Source organism: Nasonia vitripennis, chromosome 4, assembly GCF_009193385.2.
Source record: "Nasonia vitripennis strain AsymCx chromosome 4, Nvit_psr_1.1, whole genome shotgun sequence".
Lineage (NCBI taxonomy): Eukaryota > Metazoa > Arthropoda > Insecta > Hymenoptera > Pteromalidae > Nasonia > Nasonia vitripennis.
The window spans coordinates 32,660,065-32,684,152 of record NC_045760.1 but is presented as its reverse complement, the minus strand read 5'-3'; the positions used below and the strand labels follow the sequence as shown (position 1 = coordinate 32,684,152).

At 41.9% G+C, this 24,088-nt stretch overlaps 4 protein-coding genes and 1 non-coding gene across 17 annotated transcripts; 4 read left to right on the top strand and 1 right to left on the bottom strand.

Moving 5' to 3' along the window:
• Window positions 1-78: 78 nt before the first annotated feature.
• On the top strand, window positions 79-2,380 carry LOC100113683 (general odorant-binding protein 56d). Its single transcript, XM_001601132.6, has 6 exons — window positions 79-352; window positions 508-976; window positions 1,121-1,199; window positions 1,282-1,373; window positions 1,974-2,082; window positions 2,184-2,380. Exons 2-6 carry the CDS (start codon window positions 926-928, stop codon window positions 2,261-2,263), a joined length of 411 nt encoding a protein of 136 aa, XP_001601182.1. The 5' UTR covers window positions 79-352; window positions 508-925; the 3' UTR covers window positions 2,264-2,380.
• An 83-nt stretch (window positions 2,381-2,463) lies between these two features.
• Window positions 2,464-3,971, top strand: LOC107982173. Its single transcript, XM_016989761.2, has 5 exons — window positions 2,464-2,690; window positions 2,918-3,041; window positions 3,135-3,223; window positions 3,294-3,426; window positions 3,492-3,971. The coding sequence occupies exons 1-5, from the start codon at window positions 2,583-2,585 to the stop codon at window positions 3,578-3,580; spliced, it is 543 nt and encodes a 180-aa protein (XP_016845250.1). The 5' UTR covers window positions 2,464-2,582; the 3' UTR covers window positions 3,581-3,971.
• LOC100116769 (tektin-3) lies at window positions 3,683-5,943 on the top strand. Its single transcript, XM_016989760.2, has 7 exons — window positions 3,683-3,915; window positions 3,991-4,242; window positions 4,349-4,590; window positions 4,680-4,789; window positions 4,859-4,956; window positions 5,017-5,239; window positions 5,334-5,943. Exons 1-7 carry the CDS (start codon window positions 3,701-3,703, stop codon window positions 5,559-5,561), a joined length of 1,368 nt encoding a protein of 455 aa, XP_016845249.1. The 5' UTR covers window positions 3,683-3,700; the 3' UTR covers window positions 5,562-5,943.
• LOC100116829 (glycerol-3-phosphate acyltransferase 1, mitochondrial) lies at window positions 5,286-23,524 on the bottom strand. 13 transcript variants are annotated; one of them, XM_031930405.2, is made up of 14 exons: window positions 18,955-19,182; window positions 15,967-16,298; window positions 11,383-11,504; window positions 11,133-11,311; window positions 9,484-9,639; window positions 8,999-9,393; window positions 8,864-8,929; window positions 8,027-8,450; window positions 7,447-7,612; window positions 7,193-7,377; window positions 6,704-7,114; window positions 6,510-6,620; window positions 6,226-6,418; window positions 5,286-6,156 (listed from the first exon to the last, which is right to left on the bottom strand). In XM_031930405.2, the coding sequence occupies exons 2-14, from the start codon at window positions 16,026-16,028 to the stop codon at window positions 5,969-5,971; spliced, it is 2,658 nt and encodes an 885-aa protein (XP_031786265.1). In that variant the 5' UTR covers window positions 16,029-16,298; window positions 18,955-19,182; the 3' UTR covers window positions 5,286-5,968. The 13 variants fall into 13 exon arrangements, with proteins under 13 accessions (XP_031786265.1, XP_032454733.1, XP_032454731.1 ...); XM_032598842.1 differs by having other exon boundaries at window positions 18,898-19,177; XM_032598840.1 differs by having other exon boundaries at window positions 15,967-16,342; window positions 18,955-19,177.
• Window positions 7,743-7,824, top strand: TRNAL-AAG. Its single transcript has one exon. It is a non-coding gene; the product is annotated as a tRNA-Leu (tRNA).
• Window positions 23,525-24,088: the final 564 nt, after the last annotated feature.

The window sequence follows — 24,088 nt, the reverse complement described above, 5'->3', positions numbered from 1 at the left end:
CCGTCTACTCATACAGCGCATATCGGGTAAACAATCGCGGTTAGAACGTTCTATCTAATAAGTTTTTTACGGAATCGACAGGTGCGCTTATGACTTAATACCGGTTCTTATGGCTAATTATCCTTATTACAATGTATCATCTACATACACATTTTTTTGCTCACGTTACATAAAATTAAGATACTATCAGAGCAAGGTATACGCGAGTGAATCTTGGAAATTATTATTGCTGATTCACTGAAACGCAATAACAGTAATGGACCTGCAACTTTTTCCAGACGGATTCGTTACTGACGAGATTTTAATAACTATACTCCGTATGGCTGGAATCGAGGAGAAAAAACAAGTATAGGTACAATGCGTTGCAGAAAATAGACATAATACGTTGTTTTCTTGATCCAATTTGTACATGAAGACTCTTTGCACACTTCCAGGATGTTTTTTGGTCCCGTTAGCTTCATTACCACTCTCCCGCATTACCCTTCTGCAAATGCATTGTTTTTTCAGATCCAGCACGAGCATATTTATATACACATAGCAACAGCGAAGGCTGCGATCGAAATCGCAGGTGTTTACACCGGGAATTATAACCTCACGGCGTCATGTGCGTAAGTCGAGCTTTCGGTAAATCGATGCATACGCGCTTCTCGGCAAAGTTTGCACGATTTATTGTGACTGGATAATGTGTCAATGACGATCGATAATCAGCAGAGCGAGGCGAGAGCGCTTTTATATTGTACGTGTATAGATGCGCGCGTACATAGTCGACCGACCGACTGACCATCGTATATGTGTGCACTAGCCGCTAATCCGGTCGTATAAAAAGGAGACGTCGTCGGATCAGAGTCGCTCAGTGTTTGCGAAACGATCGTAAGCTACAATAGTCCATTCCTAAGGATCTGCACCGGTGTTTTTGAATTTCAACATGAAGACCTTCGCTATTGTCCTGACTCTTTGCATCGTTGGCGCTTATGCGGTGAGTCTCGTGGATGAGGTGGTTCGGATAATGTCGACTTTAACGTACCTACTAGAATTTTGTTCATTTCTCCTTTATTTCAAGTTTGCACTGAATATCTAAACAGAATAAGGTAAAATCATTTTAAAATATTCACGTTTATAGTCAACCTTGAAGGATGACCAAAAAGCCAAATTGAGGGAGTACAAGGAATCTTGCATAACTGAAACTAGCGCTGATAAAGGTATGCTATCCGAATCTTTATGATATTGTTATCTTTATAACCATCCCTAACTATAATTTTTAAAATTATGATCATCTTTTAGCCGTCATCGACAGCATTATCAAAGGAGGGCCGATCAACCGCGATGAAAAGCTCGACTGCTTCTCCGCTTGCATGCTGAAGAAAATTGGCATCGTAAGTACCTTTCAGGGTACTTTTTTTTATATACACGATTTTTTGACGAACGATGATTCATTAGTATCAATTTTTGCGGTTGGAAATTTGCGTGAATCATCCATGACTCTATGTTTGCGTAAAAATCCACCATAATATTATTTCATGCTATTAATGTTCCCTAAATTTGATGATCCAGCTCGCGTCAATTTACACAAATCGAATTTTCAATAACATAGAACTCTACAACTCGGCATTTAATCCATCATATTGCTGTGGTGACATAATTTTGATATTACAGTAGTATCACTTTACAAGCTTCCAGAACATTTGATAATACGAATTAGCAACAAAAAAAAATGTGATAAATATAATCAAATTTATAATTGCTGTACGATATACATATCTTCTTTAGCTTCCACAAACAATAATATCTAATGATTTGCAACTTTAAGAGTCGAATACGAAAATTACGCGAACAAAACTTAAAACTATGTCAAATATAAGTTTCATAAATGAATCAAAAGCTGTAGACTGGCTAATACAGTCTACACAGCTTACTAAAGTTTACAAAACATCAGCACACATTGTTTAAAAAAAGTAATTAATGTTTCCGATTAGATGCGCCCCGACGGCAGCATCGACGTAGAGTCAGCTCGCGCCAAGGCAGCCACCACCAACGTCGACGTAGCCAAGGCTAACGAGGTTATCGACAAATGCAAAGATCTCAGTGAGTCTTTTTTTCTCTCTCCCCAGAATTTTCGATATTAATTCCTCTTACACTATACGATTGTCTGTACACTCAACTCTGCTTTACTCGCGACTTTACAGAGGGAAAGGACACCTGCGAGACCGGAGGTGCGGTTTTCGGATGCTTCATCACCAACAAGGACTTCCCAGTCCTCAACTGAATCTGATCTGGTGAAAGAAGAGATTGCGTGAATATACAGAGCATTTTCCCGACGTTGTACCTTATAAAATGTATGATAATAAACGACTTTCAAGTATTCTACTAATACATTAATATATATTTGGTTTACGTATTATTACCTCCCAGACCTCTTCTATATCCTCGTTTCCCTCGAAAAATTATTGTGTTCGGGAGGTCTATTCAGAATATTTCAGCAATACCGAATGGCAGCTGGGTTCTTAAAATACATTTCATTAATCGCGGTTTCCTCGATAACTTAATCATCGAACTTTTGTATTCAATCACGCGCGAATAAATTAATGTACTCGTTTCCCAGTTGTAAGTTGCCGACCATTGTGACTGGAGCATTTTGCGATATGAAGAAAATACTTTGCTTCATTGTCTTCTGTTTAACCTCGAACGTTTGGGTACGTGATTTTTAAATGGTACACGGTGTATATAACTATAAGGAAATTCAATTCCTCGCGCAATACCTGCATCACTGTGTTCTACATTGTCATTGTCTGATAATGCAGTTCAGTGACCGAGAATATCGTTTGAATCTATTACATCAGTGCCTTGTGTTGAAAATCCTAGATACGAAAATTCTGCATAATCTTATTAACTATAGAGCTCATACTACTTTTGCTAACAGGGTGAGACATCAGCGACTGTAGAGCCTCCGACGAAACTCAAGACTTGCGCAAATGTGACCCGGATAACCGTAGCTGTAAATTTGCTAGATAAAGAGTGCATGAAAACATCCAGCAGCAGTGCGAGTAAGTAGATGAATTCTTATCGGCTTGAACTTTTCGAAGACATGACTCGCGCGTACTCTCCGCAAGCATAAAAAAATGCACTTTTTCTGTTAGTTTTGCTGAACGGCGATGAAAACAACGTCGAAGTGAAAGATATTGAAATGAACGTGTATGCACTTTGTCTGCTGCAAAAATCTAGCATTGTGAGTATAAGACATTTTTAGTTGTAGATTAAACTGTTTATCTAAAAATTATCGAGCGTGATTTTTATAGATGAACGAGCAAGGAAAAATCAACTTGAACTTTGATATTTTTAAAATTGTAAAAAACTTGTACAAAAGGACTGACCAAAGGGGCTTTGGTTTGGCTTTTATAATAAAGTCGCTTGAAAAGTGTCGACAAACTGGTGAGTCGAGTGTAATTTACAATATCTGTGAAAAAATTCGCAATGAAATTTTTTCTGTTCTTTAGATGGACCTGATCAGTTTAGTACGGCTACGAAAATAATGAAATGCCTGTTGGACAACCAAAAAACTGTGATACGGTGCGATCAGCATTAATTTTTAAGAAAATTACATTGTGTATTAAGTATTTGTTTTCTATGCGCATTATTTACTAGTGAAATTAATCGTAATTTTATATAATAATGAACTTGCAAAGCTGTACAAAATGTTAAATATATGCATAAGCAGCTTCGATCTACATATAGATATCATTATTGGTACCTATATCTTGAAAAGTGTGACAGTTGTATAACCTTTAACCTAATAACCCTTCTAACTGTGTGCTTTTCTCCTGATCGAGAAATTTTCAGAAACAGAATGGCTTTGTTCACGCCTAAAAATCATCCGTGGAAACCTACTACAGGATATGAAACTACTGATGCTTTTCCAGTGTATGATTTTATTCCGTGCCTTACAAAATAATTAAATATAATAACCAGTTAAGTAACCAATTGAAATTTCTTTAGTCCTTCACTCCCCGTAACCAGTCAACGTATGCTGCCTTGCTACATTCCAAATGGCATGTGCACGGCTCCTTTGAGATTTCCCAATCTCGTCGAGGGATTTAATCGTAGTCCGATTCACGCGGCACGTGCCGCTCTCAGCACAAGATATGAATCCAGCAAATGGCTGGAAAATCACAATAGTCTCATGGAGGAGGTTTCAGCGAATCTCTCGATTTCCCAGGCGATAAGGGAAAATTTGGATAATTTAGTTCGGTACAATAAAACTAGCTATGATATCAATCTATGATAATTTTACGATGGATCAAAAGTATTGCGTTATATTCCAATGACGTTCTCATTGATTTCTCTACTTATTTAGTGAAGAGAAGGAAAAATTGAAAGCTTGTAAGATTGACGATGAAGGCACGAAAAATACTAAAGTTGCAACTTTGAATTGGTTAGTATCAAAGGTTGATGAATTATCGTCTGTACAAGAAAAAGTCATTGGAGAAAATGAGGAATGGCAAGATTGCCGACGTAAACTGCAAGCTTGCATTCAGGGCATCGAAGCTCCATTGCAGATAGCCCAAGAATGTCTTTTCCATCGAGAATCTAGAAATAGTTGGTTTCTTGGTCAATTTATTTCTGCTATAAAGCAGTACACTATATAGTAGTGCTATATGTTAAAATTTGAAAAAATGTTCTTTAAGAAAGTGAGCTTGTCAATGATAAAGTGGAGCAAATGCTATTGAAGGAGGTTGAAACTTTCCGTCAGAAACAGAAAGATTTAGACAAATATTTAGAGCAGTGCGAAATTCAAGTAAACATATTATTTTTTAAAATATAAATCTTATAAAGCATACAATATTAACACAAATTTATTCTCAAGTTGATACAGGGAAGAAAGATCCAAAGCGAATTGGAAAACTTTTTGAGGAATGTGCAATGGATTGCGCTCGTCGATAGATCAGACAAGGAAATAAAAAGGTAAAGGCGCAGCAGTGGATTAAAAGTGCATTGATGTATATAAACTCAAAACTTTTCCAGGATCGCGGAGTCAAAGTCATGGATGGAAGAATTTCAATGTCTTGCAAAAAAATCAGATCTAGCTATAACTAGTTCAAAACACTTGAGGAAACAAATTGATGCAATCGTAAATGAGATGACCCAAGATGTTTTAAAAACATGGAATGAGACCAATGACGCATTTTCAGAAAAACGCACTCATGTGAAACAGGCGATAGATGAAATCGAATATGGTCTGAAAAAGGTATACATCGTACAAATAAACTACACTGTTTTTTTAGAAACAAAACTTCTAAATCAAATTTTTTATTGTGATTTTTCTTTTTTTACAAACACAGATAAAAAATGAGATATTTAACGTTGAAAAAAACTTAAAATATTTGAAAACCAATAAAGGAATCTTCAATGAATTGCAACAGGGCCAAGATCTACTCGAATCTTTGTTGCGGACGAAAAGGAACCTTGAATCCGAGCTCTCGTCAAAAATAAATTCGCTTTTCATTGATGATAAAAAATGTATGACCATAAGAAATTGTTATCCGATAATTATGACCGCGAATCATTAGTCCACTTGTTCTATCGGTACTTTTTACTCTTTGCTTATTTACATTTGTTTTGCAAAATATATTTTATTAAAATTTTAATTCTAAATCCATAACAAAATTGTATTTAACAGCGACCGCGCGACTCAGCCATGCACGACTCGACGGTAATCAACTATTCACATAAAAATAGAAGCTATGATAAATTTTTCTCTCTTTCTTATTTCAATAACCACTTTGAAAGAAAATAGTCTTATCCATCATTGGTGTGCTATTCGACACTAATAATACATTTTCGCTTTGGACTTAACCTAGTCATCTATACACATTCCGCCGACGTATTGCTTACGACATAGAAAAAAGTCACTTAATATATCGCATTTTTTCAACGGATTCGAGGAACCAACAAAAAAAAACGATTCGTAACGTCTCTAGTCGGTGTTCCTTGTCCATTTGTAAGCTGCTATCGTTTCGTAAACTGTGTTTGCAGCTGCATCGTCGTCATATTCATCTTTCAAGTAGTAAATCTTGACGTGTTCTTGTGGATGGCATTCTAAAATATTCTTCTTCTCGAAGAGTTTCAGCGAATTTTTTATTGGATCAACGCATAAACTTTCCCCTACAAAGTAACAACAATTAAATAATATCTTTATCATTCAATTCGTGTTGTTGAAATCGCAATGCTTACCATAATTGATTATTCCCTGGTCTATGTTTGTTTTAATTTCACCTAGTATTTCTTGTACTAAATCCCTTTCTGAGAGAGATCGGCCAACCAATTTCTTCAAACTGAAAGCACTGAACGTGTATGTGTCTATAAGAGGTCTCAGTAGCGTGTGAAGGAATTCCATTCGTTTAGAGTGCTCTAACTCTAAGCTAAGCTATAAAGTACAGAAAATGCATTTTAGCTATACCGAAACTCGCAACAGAACGAGAATTCTGGACAAAATATGAAGTAACGTATTAACTAACTTTGAACTCTGTTTTTTTTATCTGACTCTCTGCTATGTACTCCTCGTCGGAACTGTCATCAAAGTGTTTCGCATACTTCTTACTCCAAATTTCTTCTTCCAGAAGTCCTTCCTACAAAACGAAGATCATAGCTCATGTAAAACGCCAAAGAAATCAGAATAAAATTTTCTCGGTTAAAGTACCAAACAACCCACCTCTTTCTTGTAAAAGATGCCCGTGGTCATGAGATTCTCTATCGTTCTTATGACGATTTCCTCCAGGTCCTGGCAAGGCTTGCAGAATATGAATTCGTATTTGAGTATATCACAGACGGCGAGCGCGTTCTCGACAAGCACACTCTGGGCGACGGTGATGTCATTGGCAGCTATAGCCTGAGGGTCGTTAATTTGAGTTTTTAGGGCAGCGTAAAGGGCTGTAACGACCACACTGTCCATCACGTAGTGCAGCAGCATCGTATTACTATAGTAAGCAAGCTCGATAACGTTTGGAAGAATGGCTACTGGTCGGATCGCAGTAACCAGCTGCGACTTGATGGGATGACCGTCGACGGCGTCCGTTATTTCCTGCCGTTGCTGTTTCACCAGACCGGGTCCCAGAATTTCCATCTGAAATACGTACTTGGTTTCAATCTATTTGCTCTTATATATAAATGGAAAAAAGAATGCTTAAAATCTATTGCTTACCGCATGATTGATGATGTCAATGGTCTCGCCGCAGAAAGCGACATCTCTTTTGGCCCATTCCAGCTCTTGCCTCAGGGCATCAAAAGCCTCAACTAGCTTATCTAAAGTACAACCTTCTCTGAATTTGTTAAGTAGTAAGAATGCGACGACATTGGTTGACATTATCGGTGTTGATTTTGAGCAGTCTAAAGATAAACGATTTTCATCAATTTTCAATATTATCGATAATAACGAAATAATCTTTGACTACAAACCGTAAACAACGTGACGAGCAATTTTATCGACCAATTGTCGATGTTCCTCCACAACAACATCTGTTCCATATAGCGAAGACGTTGACATGGTAACTTTTAATGGCCTCTCTGCAGGACTAGGAATAGCTAGTTTGTTTTGTTGAGCTTGGAAAAACTTTAGCATTTCCTGCAAATAAAATATTCATTCAAAATATAACTAACTGTTTAAAATAAATTCAATATGCATTATCAAAAATATAGGCCAAAGAAATAATTTTGAGACTCCCGGCACGCGAGTTAGATCGTCTCAGTCACGTGGTAGCGTGGCCGAGCGGTCTAAGGCGCTGGTTTAAGGCACCAGTCTCTTCGGAGGCGTGGGTTCGAATCCCACCGCTGCCAATTTTTTTTTTTTTTGTTTGCTAGCAAAGTAACACGAATCACTCAATATCGAGGTAAATCTATGCATTAGCTTTCTTAAATTGATTTTTTGTTAAGCAATATTCTTTAAATTCTTTATCAATCAAATATTTGTATCCTTTTGAAATCTACTTTCATTTCAGGAGGACTCAATGACTATTGTAAACAAAATGAAGCATCCTACCTTCAAGGAAAACGGCTGACAAAGATCAACCTTCACAATGCCGTAATTGCCCATAAGAGTAGCCCATATCGCCCTTATAGTAGACCCAAAGGTTTCCATCTTCTTGGGCTGTCCAAGCTGCTCTCTAACGAAGTTTCCGTCGACGAGCCTCTCGTAGTTCATAGAGACTGGCACGAGGAGCGCATCTTCGATTGTACCATCCATGTAAGCGTCGATGACGACGCTGAGGATGCCACCCTTAGGCATGCAGGGCTTGCCGGTGCGCGTCCTGCCTCCCTCGACGAAGAACTCGAGGTTGTGACCAGCGCGAAGACACTCCATGATGTAGGTATGTAAAGTGGCTCGGTACAGCATGTCGCGACGACCAGCGACTGGGTCCAGACGGCGTTTTATGAAGAAGGCACCCAGACCGCTCATCAGCCCGCTGTGAAACATAGTTATGGATGATGTAAAAGTATTGTATATCGATACGCAGGTTACACTGTCGCTTGGTGCACATCAAGCCAGCGATTTTTTGTAGATTCAAATTTTTATTTTATTAGGAAGCTTTTATACACAAGCAGTACAATACAAGTGCCTTATGAATACTGGTGGTTTTGTCTGTAACTGATGTTCTACTTGAAGTAGAGCAACTAAAAATTAAAAAAGAAAATCTATCAAATCTACCGAACAGAACGATAAACCAAAGAATCGTATGCATAAAAATCTGTAATCATAAGAATAATCAAGAAGCTTAAATTTTATGTACGAAAGAGTTCATGCTGAATAATCAAGGGATGAAAACGAAAATTGTCAGAGTTTTACTCTACTGTGAAGCTATTCTTAATCACCACTCACGTTTGTATCCCCTCTTGCATTCTCATTAAAATACGTCGCCAAGGAGTCATGTTAGACTGGCCAACGCTTCCGAGAGCAACAAACAACGAGATCAATGTAAAAACTCTCACAATAGAATCAATCACACCATCTTACCCAAAGAACGGAATCCTGAGATTATCACCGGCTGCTACGAGTGGACTCCTGATGTTATTCGTCACCGTGAGAAAGCTGATCATAATATAATCGAGATGACTTCGGTGCAGAGGCATGAAGATGAGAGGTAAGTTGGTCTCATTGGCTTTGCGAAGCATCTCGATGTGGCGGCTCTGGACGGCGGCCGACTGGATGAATAAGGGGAGGAGTTTGTACAGAGTCCAAGCGGCGAACCTCAGCACGGCGTCGCTTAGCGAGCTCTGCATACGCTCCAAGATCGTTCTGGCACGAGCCTCGGTCTTCTTGAGAGCCTCATCCTCGGGAATACCATCCGCTCGGGAGGTGTCTCGTGCTGTCTGACGTATTGCATCCTTTAGTCTTTCGTCGTCAAGGACCTTGGAAAATACGAGAGGTTTTTAGATTGCTTCGTTTAAATTGTTATTATTTCACGAGATAATTAAATGGAATAATTTGCTTTTACTCACAGTTTCCGTGACTCTTGGATAGTCATACTTCATAAAGCTAAACACATGGGACGTGTGTGAGAATATTTTTGACAAAATATTCGGCTTTGAGTTGACGACGAGAAGATTCGTTATGTTTGACTGGTGCTGTTTTGCAGCTACATTTACAAGAGAATCCTGAAAACACGAAGCGAACATTGTATTAACTTTTTGCTTAGACGCATTTGCAAAATGTTAAATGACAGCCTCTAATGCTCCATGTCAACGCGAATCAGTAAGTTTGACGAGGCTTACGTCACAATCGTAAACACTCACGTTTGCGGTCTCTAAGTAGCCCTGGACAACCACAACTCGCAGCCATCGTTTAAAGAACCCCGGCGATTCGTCGTACATTTTGAATCGTTTATTGCGAGTATATAATCAGCGCAAGACATTCATCGCTTTTATTCGAAGATGAAGATATTTGCGAAGTATCTTTGGATCAATCGTATCTTTGAGATCGGCATCGTTTGTAAGAAGGAGTTCGAACTTGACGAGAAGTGTTTAGTAAATTAAAAAAATATCTACGCTTTGCAGTAATCTTATATCGCCCGACACAAAAGTGTTTAATATGCGACAATCGGTATTCGTGCACAGAATTATTGAATAACTCGAAAAATGCTGAAAATATTTCAGAAACGAATGCAGAAAAAACAAATTAACAATGATTATCACACGAAGCGATCACTGTACAACAACACCGAAATACTCGAGCGGACTGTCGCAATCTAAAGAAAGCCCAAGCAAAGCGCTGACGGCGCCGTATAAATATAGCCCGAATTCGCACGCCTTCTAAAAAAACTCATTTCTACACTAAATTTCCTGACCACCTATTAGCATATAAGCATACGTCGAATCAAGTCCACCAACACACTTTTCGTCGAGGCGATACCGTCATCTGTCGCGAAGCACATTCGTTACATAACCGGCCGCGAAATCGCGTCGTTATCAGTAGCAAAGCTCATTGCAACTGCGCGACACACATTGAATTCGCGAGGAATCGCGTGATTCTGCCGATTTTTGCCAATTTCCAAAGATCATATGCACCGAGCGCTTCGAGATTTTTAGGAGAACTGCGGCGGAGGTGGTGGCCGCCAAAGCTCTAGGTATATCATAACGGCTTTTCGTATTTTTAGCGCGAGAGATGAGGAAGCGCATCATAGCTCAGAAGGCGGAGGAATTAGAGGAGGTGGAGGTGACCGGCGGTTGATAAGATAGAGTACACCTGCACCTGGGACCGGGTGATCGTCCGCGGGACGATATTGCGCTTTGGCAGTGGTACAGAACGAGCTTGAAATAATTCGATTATATTAGAGAGCGATACTTTTTTCGCGGCTGTCGTGGGCGAAATTCGAAAATGAGTAGCGATTGATTCGGCGCTGCAGACTTTACATGCGGTCCGATATCGTTAGCGTGTAATGAAAATAACGATCGTCGTACGATCATCCCTTTGACAACCTGTCGAGTCTGTAACGAGATTTATGTAAGGCAAAAAATTTGTTGCTTTCGACACATCGTTACAAAGTTCGCGAGACTGCGATACGAATAATCTGAATCATGCGCTGCGGTGCATTCATTAAAATTTTCTTTCTTTGCAACGAGCAAGGTGATAACACCGAGGTTGACCTTACCCTCGACGCGGGTGTGCAACTGCTGCAACAGTAGTAGGTGAACGATGAAGACTTGGTTGGGTCTGCGATTGAGATTTCGGACTCCTTGATCCGAAAGAGAGAATTGTTGCGGATGATCCGAGCCTGCTCCTTGTTCTTGACCGCCCGCTTCTGGACCGACAGACCAGCCCGTCGTAGTTCTGGAAAAATCGGATTTCGTTAGTCTTGGCCGTTTTTAGGACGCAGCGAGCAGTGATCGATCGGTCCTTACCATTTGTAGAAAGTCTCGGGACGTGTAGATCGTCCGGTATTCTGTCGGGGTCCGTGTTCGACTCCCAGCTCGTGTACACTTCCTGAATGCGATTCTGTATCACATCCACCATATCGGTGGCTCTGCAACAAAGAGACGATGTTTTAATTAGCAAACGTTATTGATTGGCTCCGATCGACAGCCATAAGTTCGACACGTTTCACGGATTGAGGAATAGTTTACTTCGTAGAAATGGAGAACGATTTCAGTTTGAATCCGACGCTGTAGAGAGTTATGTTACAGAACGAAATAATAAGACCGAGTGAAAGGGAAAGTAATACGACGATGGCTTATACAATGAACAAAAGAGTTCGTAAGCCGTAAAATTGAAAGATGACAGAACTTGATAAGGCAGTTCATTAATATCGGGAAAATCGGCTCGACTTCCCACAATTTAGCACTGGAAATTTAAAAATAACCATAACCGAGCATGCAAAACAGTTGAATGATTGCGTAGCGTAAAACAACAATCGTTTGCGTCAGTCTGGTTGTAGTTGAAATTGCAACGCATTTAACAGGTGAGAAGCGACTTCCGTAAAAAGTGCCAGGAACGCAAAACAGTAAAGTGTGCGCGCGATGTTTATCAACAAAGAACAGCGCACACTGAAACAGAGCAGCGCTAAAAAAGGCATAACAGATTAAATAACCGTCGATGTCGAAAATTTAGAACCGTACACATGCTGGATTTAGAAATTAAACAAACAATTCGTACTTGTGTTTCCAACAATAGGGAACAGACATGGTTCTGCTATATACACATAAATACTTATATACAGTAAAAAATAGCATAAGAATACATTATGCATCAATTTTTTGCTGATTTAATACCTCTAGGCCCTAATATGATTAATTAAAAATTCTTGTTTGAATAATTTTTAAAACGGCAGCTCTCCAATATGGCGGCTCAAAGGATAAAGACCTAACCTAACGTACGGGCATTTGAGTACATAAATTCAGTAATCATGAATCTATTTTGATATTGAAGCATTATCTCTCATCTCTATTATGATTTTGGAGAAAACAATAAGGTTATTTTTTATGTATTAAAATTTACATGCGTTTATACATCCATATATATTTTCATCCTTCGCGCCGCCATATTGATCACGTGAGCTCTCAATCGTTTAAACGTATCATTAGGAAACCGAATTTTCAAAACAATATTACTTAACAAATATTGCAGTAAAAATCGTGACTCTTGTACTTTTGTGTAAGATTTATCCTTAACTTTATTTTTAAAAAAGGTTTTAAAAATCCTGTCTGTTCCCTATTCCTTCGCAATTGCTCAAACCTTGCACGCATGGAGCACGTGTGTCTCGCAAACTCAGCAGCCTCTAAAGTCGCATGGAAAAGCACCAGCAGCAGAAGCCGACAGGAGAATTACATAAAATCATCGCGTCTAACAAAGCCTCAGGGCAAGACGATCAAAATTGACGAATTACACCGTACACGCGATCGAAGACTCTGTGAGAAGGCTGCCAAGAGTTACCGTTCGTTAGACGCGGTCATTGGCGTAGTAGAGCGCATACTAGGCCAGATTTTCATTCAGCGGTGGGAGAAAGGATGAAAGAGAGAGAGGAAGATGCTGGTGTGATTTTTCTGAGAGATTGTTTTTAATTTTGACTTGTTTCAGAGAGTCAAGACTGGACTTTGAAAAATTGACGTCTTATGAAATAGCCGCATGATAGAATACCTGGCGAAATAAGTCACCATATACGTCTATTATTTGAATGCAGTATATTTCAATCGAAAAGTGCCGTTGATCAAACTTGAATAAATTAGAATTCAATTTCTGTACTAAACAGATGAATTCATTACAATTGACGTGACGTAATTATTATAGCCGTCTGTGTCGAAGCGGTTAAAGTAGATCTAAATTTAGATATTTTGCTATGCCCACGTGCTTCACCGTATCGATCCGAAGAATTGTTAACCATTTTTCGAATTCGACAAAATTCCAATGACTGCAGCATTGACGTTTGAATTAATCGTCCGTTCCGCTGAACGGAATAATTATCCATGCCGGAGTATTGCATCAATCTTTCGCTGACAGAGTGAAAATCTCGTCTATCACGTGATTAATTGTTATCATCGCTTAGTTCGTTTATTTCCTGACCAGTAATCGCGAATCGCCTGACACCCAGAGATCACTTCAGCTTTGACACAAAAGCGACGCTGCTTATCGGTGTAAACACAACACTACACTCCGCTCGCCCGCAGTGCCAAAGGTCAATGTTCTTTCAGAAACAATGGAACTTTATTGAGGGATTCAGCTGTTCCCAGAAACTTTTGCGTGCCAGAAAATTTTGCACAAAATTACATATCTGAATTGATACTACAATGGAGGCTCGTTTCGAAACACGAGCTCAATTTACGAGGAGCCTATGTGTATGCACGGCGTTTATTGCTAGATTGAAGGACTCGAAAGGTGTTCATGGAATGCGTAATACGTCGCTCAGATGCGCCTATGGCGAATATCGCGAATCACACAACTGTCCTTTTTACACAAGGATTTTCCGCTGTTGCGTTGCGAAAACAGAGAAACAGTCGGTTTCGCTCGTATTTCAACGCAAATGTTTGTTTACAATCGACCGTAATTGGCGTGAAATAAAACAAAGTAGGCAATGATCCCCTCTCTTGAAAAAAAAAAAAATTATTTTCCCTCTTCAGAGACCACACTGTCGATTTTTCCCTCACCCTCTATATAGCTCGCGGCTTCCGACTGTCTGGCCTGGTATATCGCGTGACAGTCGAGTACCGGCCATTACAGTCACATCGAGACGTAGAACCGGTTGGCAATCAAGAGCATTTTAATTTCTACGCACTTCTAGGCAAAGTAGACACGCGCCGTGCATGAGAAATGTATAGAATTACATTATAAGGCGGTCGCGATGTGGCGTGAGCCGACGTATTTCGCGATGCTTTTATTCATTCAGTTATTGCTTCGTGCACCTTTGCCCAACACCTCGTTGCTCTTGCTGCACGTTTTTGAGGACCGTCTGGAAAAATTGTTGGATGCGTCGTGGTCTGATTATGAAAGTTCGCTCGATTTTATTATTTCGTCAGCGCGAGCAGTAGAGAAATGTTACGTAATCTCGATATATGATGCATGTACACAGTGTAAAGCAACGCGAAAAAAGCAGAAGTAAATGTATGCGCGGATTGAAAAAACACACGCGTTTAACATGTCTCTCGTAAATAAAGCTTCCCACATTTTTATTACGCTGCGTTTTCCACATTCACATTGCCATCCAAGCAAGTTCGTTCAACGTTCATTCCTGGGATAAACAAGCAAACCGAGCAAAACCGTCGATTCGTCTGATTTCGCAATTACTCCTTCTAAGAACGCGTATGGCGGCAGCCTATAAGGATTTCGAGAATCGGAGATTTCGCGACGCGAAAAAAGCAGTCGGCCTCAGGTGCGGTTCTGCGCTACCGTGTACACGCACGCTCACGCATCGGGGCGTCGAAAAATTTTTCGTTCTTCATTATATACTTACGCGCGCGCGCGTGGCACAACCTTCGAGAGGCCCCTTTCGATCATTTCAGGGTCGCGATCCTCGCGTGATCGATTTATCGAGCGAACTCAAGAGTATCTCTCTCTCGGGCACGCACTCGCGGGATGGGCTGAAAAACTGCAGCAGTATGATAGCAAAGATAGAGGAGGAGAGAAGGAGGATTTATGCAGAGTTAGTTACACAATAATAAAAGTCGCCTCTTATCGTCGGATATTTCGCAAACGTTTATTTTCTGTATCGCGTGCTGCGCGCGTTATCAATGAAAAGCCTCTTGCGCGTCGGCGAGAAAATCGTTGGGAAATTACAGTTAATAATCTAAACTGGTGTATACGCGTATTCGCGTGAGGCCGCACCGCGACAGTTTATCGGCTCGTTTTGAATTTCGAGTTATTAGATTTTCTTCTTGCTGACATTTGCGATTCAAATGAGCCTTCCAAATTGATACTGCCAATTTCAACGTAGCTATATAGAAGACTGGATTGCTTTGTAGGTCAGGTGTCAACAATGGAATAGATACGCCTCTGCTTATCTCTATCAACTTTGACATTCGTCAACGAGCGAAGGCAACTGTATCGAGAATAATTTCGATGCATCGATTAATAACTGATGCATACACATGATTGCAAAGATGCCGAGATAACAAAGAAAGACTTTTTCTCAATTACTTTGCGACTCCAGCTGATCTTATCCGAATCACGATTGATAACCTTCGCGCTGTACGCGTTTATATAAATAATATAATAACCTTGTTTTTACCCGTTACAAAAGATAGGGAACGATGGATTGGGAAATTTTCTTAAAAAATTAGATCGATTTGAGCTATTCATTAAAAAAAAAACAAAAAAACTCATGTTCCTTTCAACACTTTGAGATCACGTGGTTCCCAGTCAAATTTCACGATGCTCGTAGAATTCGATCACGTTTTCACAGCGTGACTGTATGATACCGTCTACTTTGAAATTTTCATCATTCCACTTGGTGTGATGTAATATTCCACGCAGTATAAAAAAATGAAATGCCAACGAACCTACGACTAAAAAAGTAATATATCACTCCGCAGAAGAGGAAGAGCTCGACGAGTCCCTCCATCCTTTCGCTCGATCGTTATCCCCTTCCGTCCGCAACGTTCCTTCCTTCCTTCCTTCCTTGCACTTTCCGTTCCTCAGACGAAGAAGCTCGAAGCGTCCGAAATGGCACTACTAGCGCTCTCGATCGACCGGATCGGTTGTCCCATCGCCGATCGATCTCCTTCGTAATCGCGCCAACTCATCGATGCCGCGCAAAGCACTGAGATCGAACCCTCGCGAGTTGCTTCTTTTGTGTCGCGAGAGCCAGCGATAGTAGCGAGAGGGAGATGATCTGCGCGAACGAGTCGGTTAATACAGCACTTGAGAGCATACGTTCTATACGTCCACCCCGTGCATGACGAGATATGCATTGTTTACATTCTCAGCGCCAATAGGAATTTTCGCTCATTTTTGTTACTACGCGATCTGGCGTAGTTTCATATCGAGCGGAAAACTCGCGGAACTTAACTTTTTTTTGCTTTCTATACGGGTCATGCACGGAGCGATGAAGCGATAAGGCAACGCACGTACTGCTTGCTTTGGTCGTTTTGAATCGAGGAGTAACCTTTTTTTAAATTTTCGTTGTACAGAAAGGAATGGGATTCTTAAGTCTTAACTATTGTAGAATCGTATCGAGCGGCTAATTGAGGATCATCGAGACGTCATGCTCTAGTAACATTTTAACTGTTGATCCTATTAAATACCGAAGAGAGACGATCTAAAAATGGGGCGCGTCGACTTTTGAACCTGATAATTATACTGTAATAGGGCAAATTGATGCTTGGCCCGACAAGGAGGAAAAGGATCTATAATGCAAAGTCAGCGCATTTTTAAAATCGGCCAGTGGGAAACGAGAGAATAGCCCGATGTCTACAATAATCGCACGCGGCGACGGATGTATCCTTCGGTTTCGCGGTTCACTGACACGCGGTCACGATGCAATAGTGCTTACCTGTCCCGTCCCGGGGAATCGAATTGCACCTTTGCAAAAGTAACGCGCAATTTTTCCTTTCCTGCTGCGGCTCATTTCAGTCTGCGCGCGCACGTGCGCTGCTATTTTTGATCGACCAACGATTCCTTTTATTTTGGAAATTTCGTTGCGCATCGAAGGTAGCAAAGTTTTCCGAGGCTAGTTGTGTATGCAATCGGAAGTTTGATTGTTCGTAAAAAGTTCTTTGTGATATTTATAGCACATCTAAGAGTTTTCGGAGGCTTCGCGTCAACACGCTGGACGAGGGGGATATTTTGAGTCAGTGCGCTCAAGGCCACGGTGTAATGCATCATTAATATGTCTGTTCGGAGCTGGGTACACGTATGTTGCTCGAGCAAACAGTTGAAGCCTTTGGCAATTGAAAGTAAAGCGAGTCGGCTAATTCATTTTATTCGTATGTTACGAGATTATAACGTTTTTAAAATTAAGTTATCCTTGACATTATCTGGAGGCTTTTTTTAAATGTATATGTATACTTTTTAATTGGCGCAATTTCCTACTCATTTTGAAGACTGATAGCCTGCGATAAGGAGGTTACTTTAGGCGGCAATGCCGTCAGCTCTCTAATCCACATTTACAAAATGTTTCAGAATTCGCTGGCGTTATTAAAAGGTGTATGCAACCGAGACTTTATACGAGAAAGCCGCGCAAAGGAAACTGGAACAGACTCGGTGCGAGTTTCCCCGATGAACTCGAAGCGCATAAATGAAGAAATGAATTTTGGAAGATTGTTAACACTCGCAGCAACACCTCCGGAATAACTCGATCGACCCCGAGCTCGGCACTGACTCGATTCCTCAATTTCTCGAATAGAATCCGTCGATGCGCCCGATCTCCGTCGAACGATAACGATCTGATTGATACCCGCACGCGATCGTTACTCATTCATTTACGCGAGCCTCTCTTTCTCTCTCTTTTGTCGGTGAAAACCATGAAACGTAGGTGGATCGCTTCATGCTGGTAGATAGACAAAGACGATCGCTATAGCGCGTCAGGGGGGACTGTACGATTTCACGGTTTAGTGCATTTCCCGAGAGCGCATACGCAGCGGAGGCCCCCGATTCGAGCGTGCTTCCCGTGCGTTGAAGAAAAGACTGCGCGATTAATAGCGCTTATTTTCTCTAATTTATCGGGCTGCTTTCGCGAACAAAGAACACGCCGGGTTATCATTCCTTTCTGCAATAGTTTCGTCGGGTGCAATAAAAAAAGGTCGCGTTATCGCACGCCGAGCTGTCCAAAGCGATTACTCCTCGATTCGTCGTTTGACAAATTCGTTACAGCGCGCGCGATCGGAGGTTTCACTGTCGATTCGTGTATCGAAGAAAATCAGTCTGAATAATTGATTGCGCGCAGGTCCATTGGCAGAGTGTAAGCAGGTGACGCGCGATTAAGTATTACGTTTACATAACGATGTCGTCGAGTTCAGCCTGCACCGCCGCGGCGAGCGAACTTATTCAATTCATCTAATGCTCATCATGGCTGCTTAATGCGCGAGCTTCTCGATTGTGCTCTTAACATTGAACAACATTGTACAACGGCCAAGCCTGGACAATAGACGAGGCGACGCGTCGAGTCCGGATCAATTTTTAGCGCCTTCATGGTGCGAGTCGTCGGATAAAAATTGTCTAAGAGTCTGGCACGCTGCCGACGCTATCGAAAGTCGAGGAACGTTTTCTCTTTTTCTAATGCAGTGTATAAACCGCGTGAACGTTGTGGCGCGAGCGGAAAAAAATAATACCGGCAGCGTCTTTTATACCTGGCCGAGAGAATCTAGATCAGTCAACAGTGAGGAACGCCTGCGTATCTACGAAATCACGGACGAAAGTACTTATAATAATCGTTCTCTCTTTTTTAAAGTGAACCCGAGCGCAATTGTGCCTATACGCATACGAGACCTGACTTTCACTTCGATCCTGGCAAATAACAAAGGAAGCTCCGATCGCACGTGGAAAATCACCTCGAAAACAAACTCGCGTCAAACACACTTCACTCTCGCCGCCGTCGGAGAGGAGAAAAAGTCCGAGCTACAGGAACGTCAGTATCATTCCTGGCTCTCTTTCTCTTTCTATGTACACTTTTTCACCGGTGCGCGCGTATTAAGTATAGCGCATTGCAGCACACAGCCGGAAGCGTAAAGCGCAAACAGCTGTGTCTGTGTGCCGCGGCTGCAGCGCGGATCGTGACTGGCGCGCGTCCGACGTCTCGGCCACAAGTATAGTTGAAAATCGCGCGCCTCTGCGCCTGCGCAGTTCACGGGGAGAAAGAAGAGATGCTCGGCACACACGTGGATCGCCTGATGCGTATACCTGCAAACGCTCGATCGGCCACTGCCATACACGCGGCGGCGTCTGGGTTGATTGATCTGTTTGCTGGAGACGTCAGAAGTTCGTCGAAGGTTTTTTTTTTTTTTTTTTTTTTGAAAAATTCCCCGATCTTTTTTCACAAGTACCCACTGGAGCTTTAAAAAACAGACTGATGGTTCTAATTACGCGGTGTAAGGCCGCATTTCCCTGTTTTTTTTTTTAAATGATATTCGCGCACAAGTACGATTACGACATGTTCGCGCGCATGCAAAGCATATTATGATTTCGTTAGTCGAGAGGGCCTGTCCGAGGTTTATAAAATTTTCATGACGGCATAATGCTGCGTAATTCACACTCCGCCACCACGGGCACATAAATATGGATACGGAAAACTGAATTTGATCACAGAGTTCCGGAATGTTTAAAGTATAAAAAATCGGTAAAATATTCAGCGCGTTTCGGCGGCACAGTCTATAAAAAACATCCGCGCGCGCATAGTCGACGGAAATTTGTAGATACGACAAGAGGCTCACATGCAGTGATGCATCGAAAAACAATAGGTCATTAGTCAGAGCAGATACATCGAGAAATATATAAATTAGCAAAAGCCTGATTATTGCACTTGCATCCGCACAGCCTTCGGACGCAATTAAAGGTACCGTGCGATTGTCATCGGGAGCGTGCGTGTGCATTATTGATATTGCTTTCAAGCTCCAGTTCGAAACGTGAGTTTATCCAGGACGGATGGTATAAAAATATTTATTTATCTATATTCTGCAAAAAAGTTTGCTGACACGATGGTCAACGAACCACTTATGCATAAGCTTATATTGTAACGACGAGTTAAAATGATGAAACACTTTATATACGAATGTATGAATGTATCATCGACGCTATGAACAAGAAAGTACTGCAACGAAAGCTCAAGAAAGGCATCATCTTCCATGGGCCAGTAGCACATCGTCCGATGGAATTATCGTCGCGTTCGTGCGAGAGAGAGAGAGAGAGAGAGAGAGAGAGAGAGAGAGAGAGAGAGAGAGCCTTAATGAACAAGCCTCGGCAGATTGACGCACAATAAGGTCCAGCACGTAACGTTAATGGCTCTCAATGAGATTAATTCGCCGGCTGTTGCAGTCGCCGCGTGCAGAGAAGGACGTTATATTCGCGCGAGCTATATGTCTCGTTATCGGCCGTTTTCATCTCGTCTTCCACGACACGAGTAGGTGCATCGCTCGACGACTCGAGCCACTCGTGCGCCAGAAGCGATGCTCCGAGGACGCCGATTGCGTGGGTGGCGGTGGCTAATTATTGCACTGCGCGAGTTGGCAGGATTGATCGGGAAGTTTTCGATGCGCAAGTTTGCTCTGTCGGGAGCAGCAATTTTCTTCTCAATGGCTACATTTAAAATTACTGCATGAAAAGGACAACAATCTGCCGGCGATGAGGAGGGACGCGTCGGGGCGAAGAAGGAGCGAGAAATAGAAGATCGCGCGATACCTTAGCGTTGTTTAAAATTAAACGGTGCTCTTTTAGTACCGAGATAATGGGCCAACGGAACACGACCGCGTTGCGCGCGCGCGCGTCTGCATCGCCGTCTCTCTTTCTCCTCAACGCGCAATGACTGCTGTGTGTGTGTGTGTGTGTGTGTGTGTGTGTGTGTGGGTGTGTGACAAAGCTACGTCGCCGGGCTCGGCTACTTTTTCAATTACGGAACTGAAAAAAACAAACGAAGAGCCGCGCGTGCGTCAAGGGTGTCTCGCGTTAAAAATTCTCGAGCATACAAAGGTATTCCAATCGCGTTGGAAGGAAAGTGCCGACGACCGATGCACTTCCGCCGCTGTACACCTTCTCCCCGCGGGCAACTTTCTTTGTGGGCGCGCTCCGACTCGTTAAACTCGCCGCGTTAATTGAATTTGAATATGCTCGCGTAAGGTTGCGCGCGAAAGCCCCGACAAAATAAGCTGCGCGAATTTTCCAATTTTCCGGTGAGAATAGCGACGAAACAGCGGCGGCACCGCTGCTCTTGGATGCGGCGTAGATTACTATGATGACAGATGGCGAGTTCGTTATGCATGCAGACGATGAACTTTGGATTTCCGTTCGATTTCGAGACTTTCGTGGGAAATTTTTTTTGTTCTGGTTTCGTTATAGTTTTTTCGATTGAATGTCCCCTTTGCGCAGTTACAAAACTTTCTTTTCTTGTGACGCACGGTCAATCACACGAAACAGAGCGAACCTCTTCGAAATCAACATGCATACATTCCAACAAGTAGAAGCCCTCAACTGGCCAACTCTGCCTCTGTTTACAAACTCCCGAGCAGAGCAGATCGCAAAATAGTCTCGCTCGACTTCCTGCGGCTCCCGATAGTCATAAGCCATTACGTTACAGATCGTCGATCGAGGCTTCCTCGGAAAGCCTCGATCGACGCGATTTCACCTCGTGTCCGTTACGTGTGTCGCTTGGAGAATCGCGAATAAAAAAGGGGGCTACGCAGTCTCGGCGCTGCGCGGGCATTTGCGCATCGGCGGGGAATTTTTAATTCGATATATTCAATACCGCCGCAAACGCGCGCGCCTATAGTTCTTATTCGGCTTTTAATGGCTCTTTCTTTTTATCCGAAATGCTTAGCATTCGCTGCGTCCTTTTTGCCGACGAGTTACGTAATTATATAGTCTTGTTGATGTGTTTGGAAAATCGAATTCGTGCTATTTTCAATGGCGCTGTTCGTGGAGTATATTATACTTTACGAAAATCAATGCAAGAAATAACGAGAATTGATTAAGACATGTGGCTCGATGTTTACAAGTGTAAGGTAATAATGTTAATGTAAAAGCAGACTTTCGCCGCAGCCAAGTGTGCATGTCCGTAGGAAAAAATGTTAATTGGACAGAGTCTCGTTGTATTGCAAAACGACAATGTCGGCGAACGTCGTTATTAGCAGCGACGAGGGTAATCAGGGTCAAACGAACTTTTTTTTTTAACTCCGAGAGATTTCAATTTTCAAGGATTTCTTAACAATCGATAGCAATCATTCGGTAAAATCTGTCGCGATTGTTTGGTACATACATCTTTAGCAGTGGCATCGAAAACTCTGCGTTGGTGAACTTATTTTTAGACAATTGATTGACGTGACGCCTAGGAAGAACTTTGAAAGTTTGAGAAAAACTATTTCTAACGCACTTCAAATCATTTTAGAGCTAGATCACAACACTTACTCTGAATTGAGCCAAACGATGAAATTACAAATTATTAGTTAACAATAAGAAAGACAGAATGCTGTATCTTTGTCGCTGTTCAAAAATAGCCCGTTTAAAATCATGAGAAAATTCCGTCTTTGTTGTACATACACGAAATAAATTGGAGCTTATGCATAGGCATCGAAGCCGTGCATTATAATGCATTATTTCCAAAGCCTGCTGTCTTGGCAGTCACGTGAAATTATACCAACGCCGTTTAAACATGGCAGAGCAGCACGTAAATTCACCAAATACAACGATAAAGCCTCGTTTCACTTTACACTCGGAGATCGACTGCATCGAGATTTTCCACGAAAAATGGGCTAAATCAGCCCGTGGATTGCGTGATACTCGGTAATATCCCCCAACATACACTGTAAAGGCCAAAAAATACCAAAGTCTAAAGACACACTCGGTACAGCATAAAAACCTTGAGACGCGAGATCGCGGGATATAAAATTCATCGCCTTCGATTATGCGAAGCTCGCGTGCCCGCGGCTGCAGATGTCATTCATAAAAAAAACAAAACTGCGCAGGTACCTACTCTGGCTAGACTCGAATGCCAACAACTCGCTCCGTGCGAAAAAACACATCAACTTCGCGAATCCTGCAATATCCTTTCAATTTAGAAAGAAAAATTATCGTCACCGATTTCTTCCCTGCACACCTGTGTACGAAAGATCCAAACCGTAGGAGAAAAATCGTAAACCTAACCTCACTTTTCCGTGCACGTGCGGGGGGCTCCCTCCAGGTCTATAAATAGCCAAGATCACTCACCTTGGGGACGTACCCGCTGCGGCCGGAAGACGATCACGCTATCCTCTCATTCGCGCGCACTGTGTGTCCACCACCTCTTTCTCGATCTGTTTAGTTTCGGAAGCCGAGTGTCGCAGTTGTACACCTCCTCTAGGCTCTAGTTTTCCGAGCACGAGATACACGACAACTGCGCGCAAGCGCCTGTTCTGCCGCGGAGACTCGGAGAGAGACGTCAGGCGCATCAGAGAGCCCAAGGTGGATTCTGAGCCCGTTTACTTCTCTCTCTCGCTCGCGGTAGCCTCGATTTGCGCAGATTTGGCCAAAGAGAGCTGCTATACCTGTGTGTCATGCGAAAATTTCTACATTTTATGCTGCGCCAGACGCTTTCGGATGTTATATTTAAATGCCGTTTTATAGATATTAATTTTAGGGGATAAAAATGTGAACTTTTTGCTAAGGCAATACGCAAGACGGAATGTCGTGAGGTGCCTGTGTCAAATGGCGCGCAATAGACTATGATCGATTATGCTCCGCATATACAAACACTGGACGATGGATACCTTCGAAATGTACTTGAAAAAGTTGTAACGAGCACTAAAACTTTTCCAAAATGTAGCCGTCGTATATACATAAACACGTCGCTGCAGAGGTACAGAGTATGCCGACGACCTCGACACGTATTCTGTTCAAGAAATTCTCTCTCTCTCTCTTCATCGCATGTATACTTACCTAAATGCTCGAACTGCATTCTCTAACAGTTTCGGCAAAGATATTTACGACAAAACATCAAAAGCA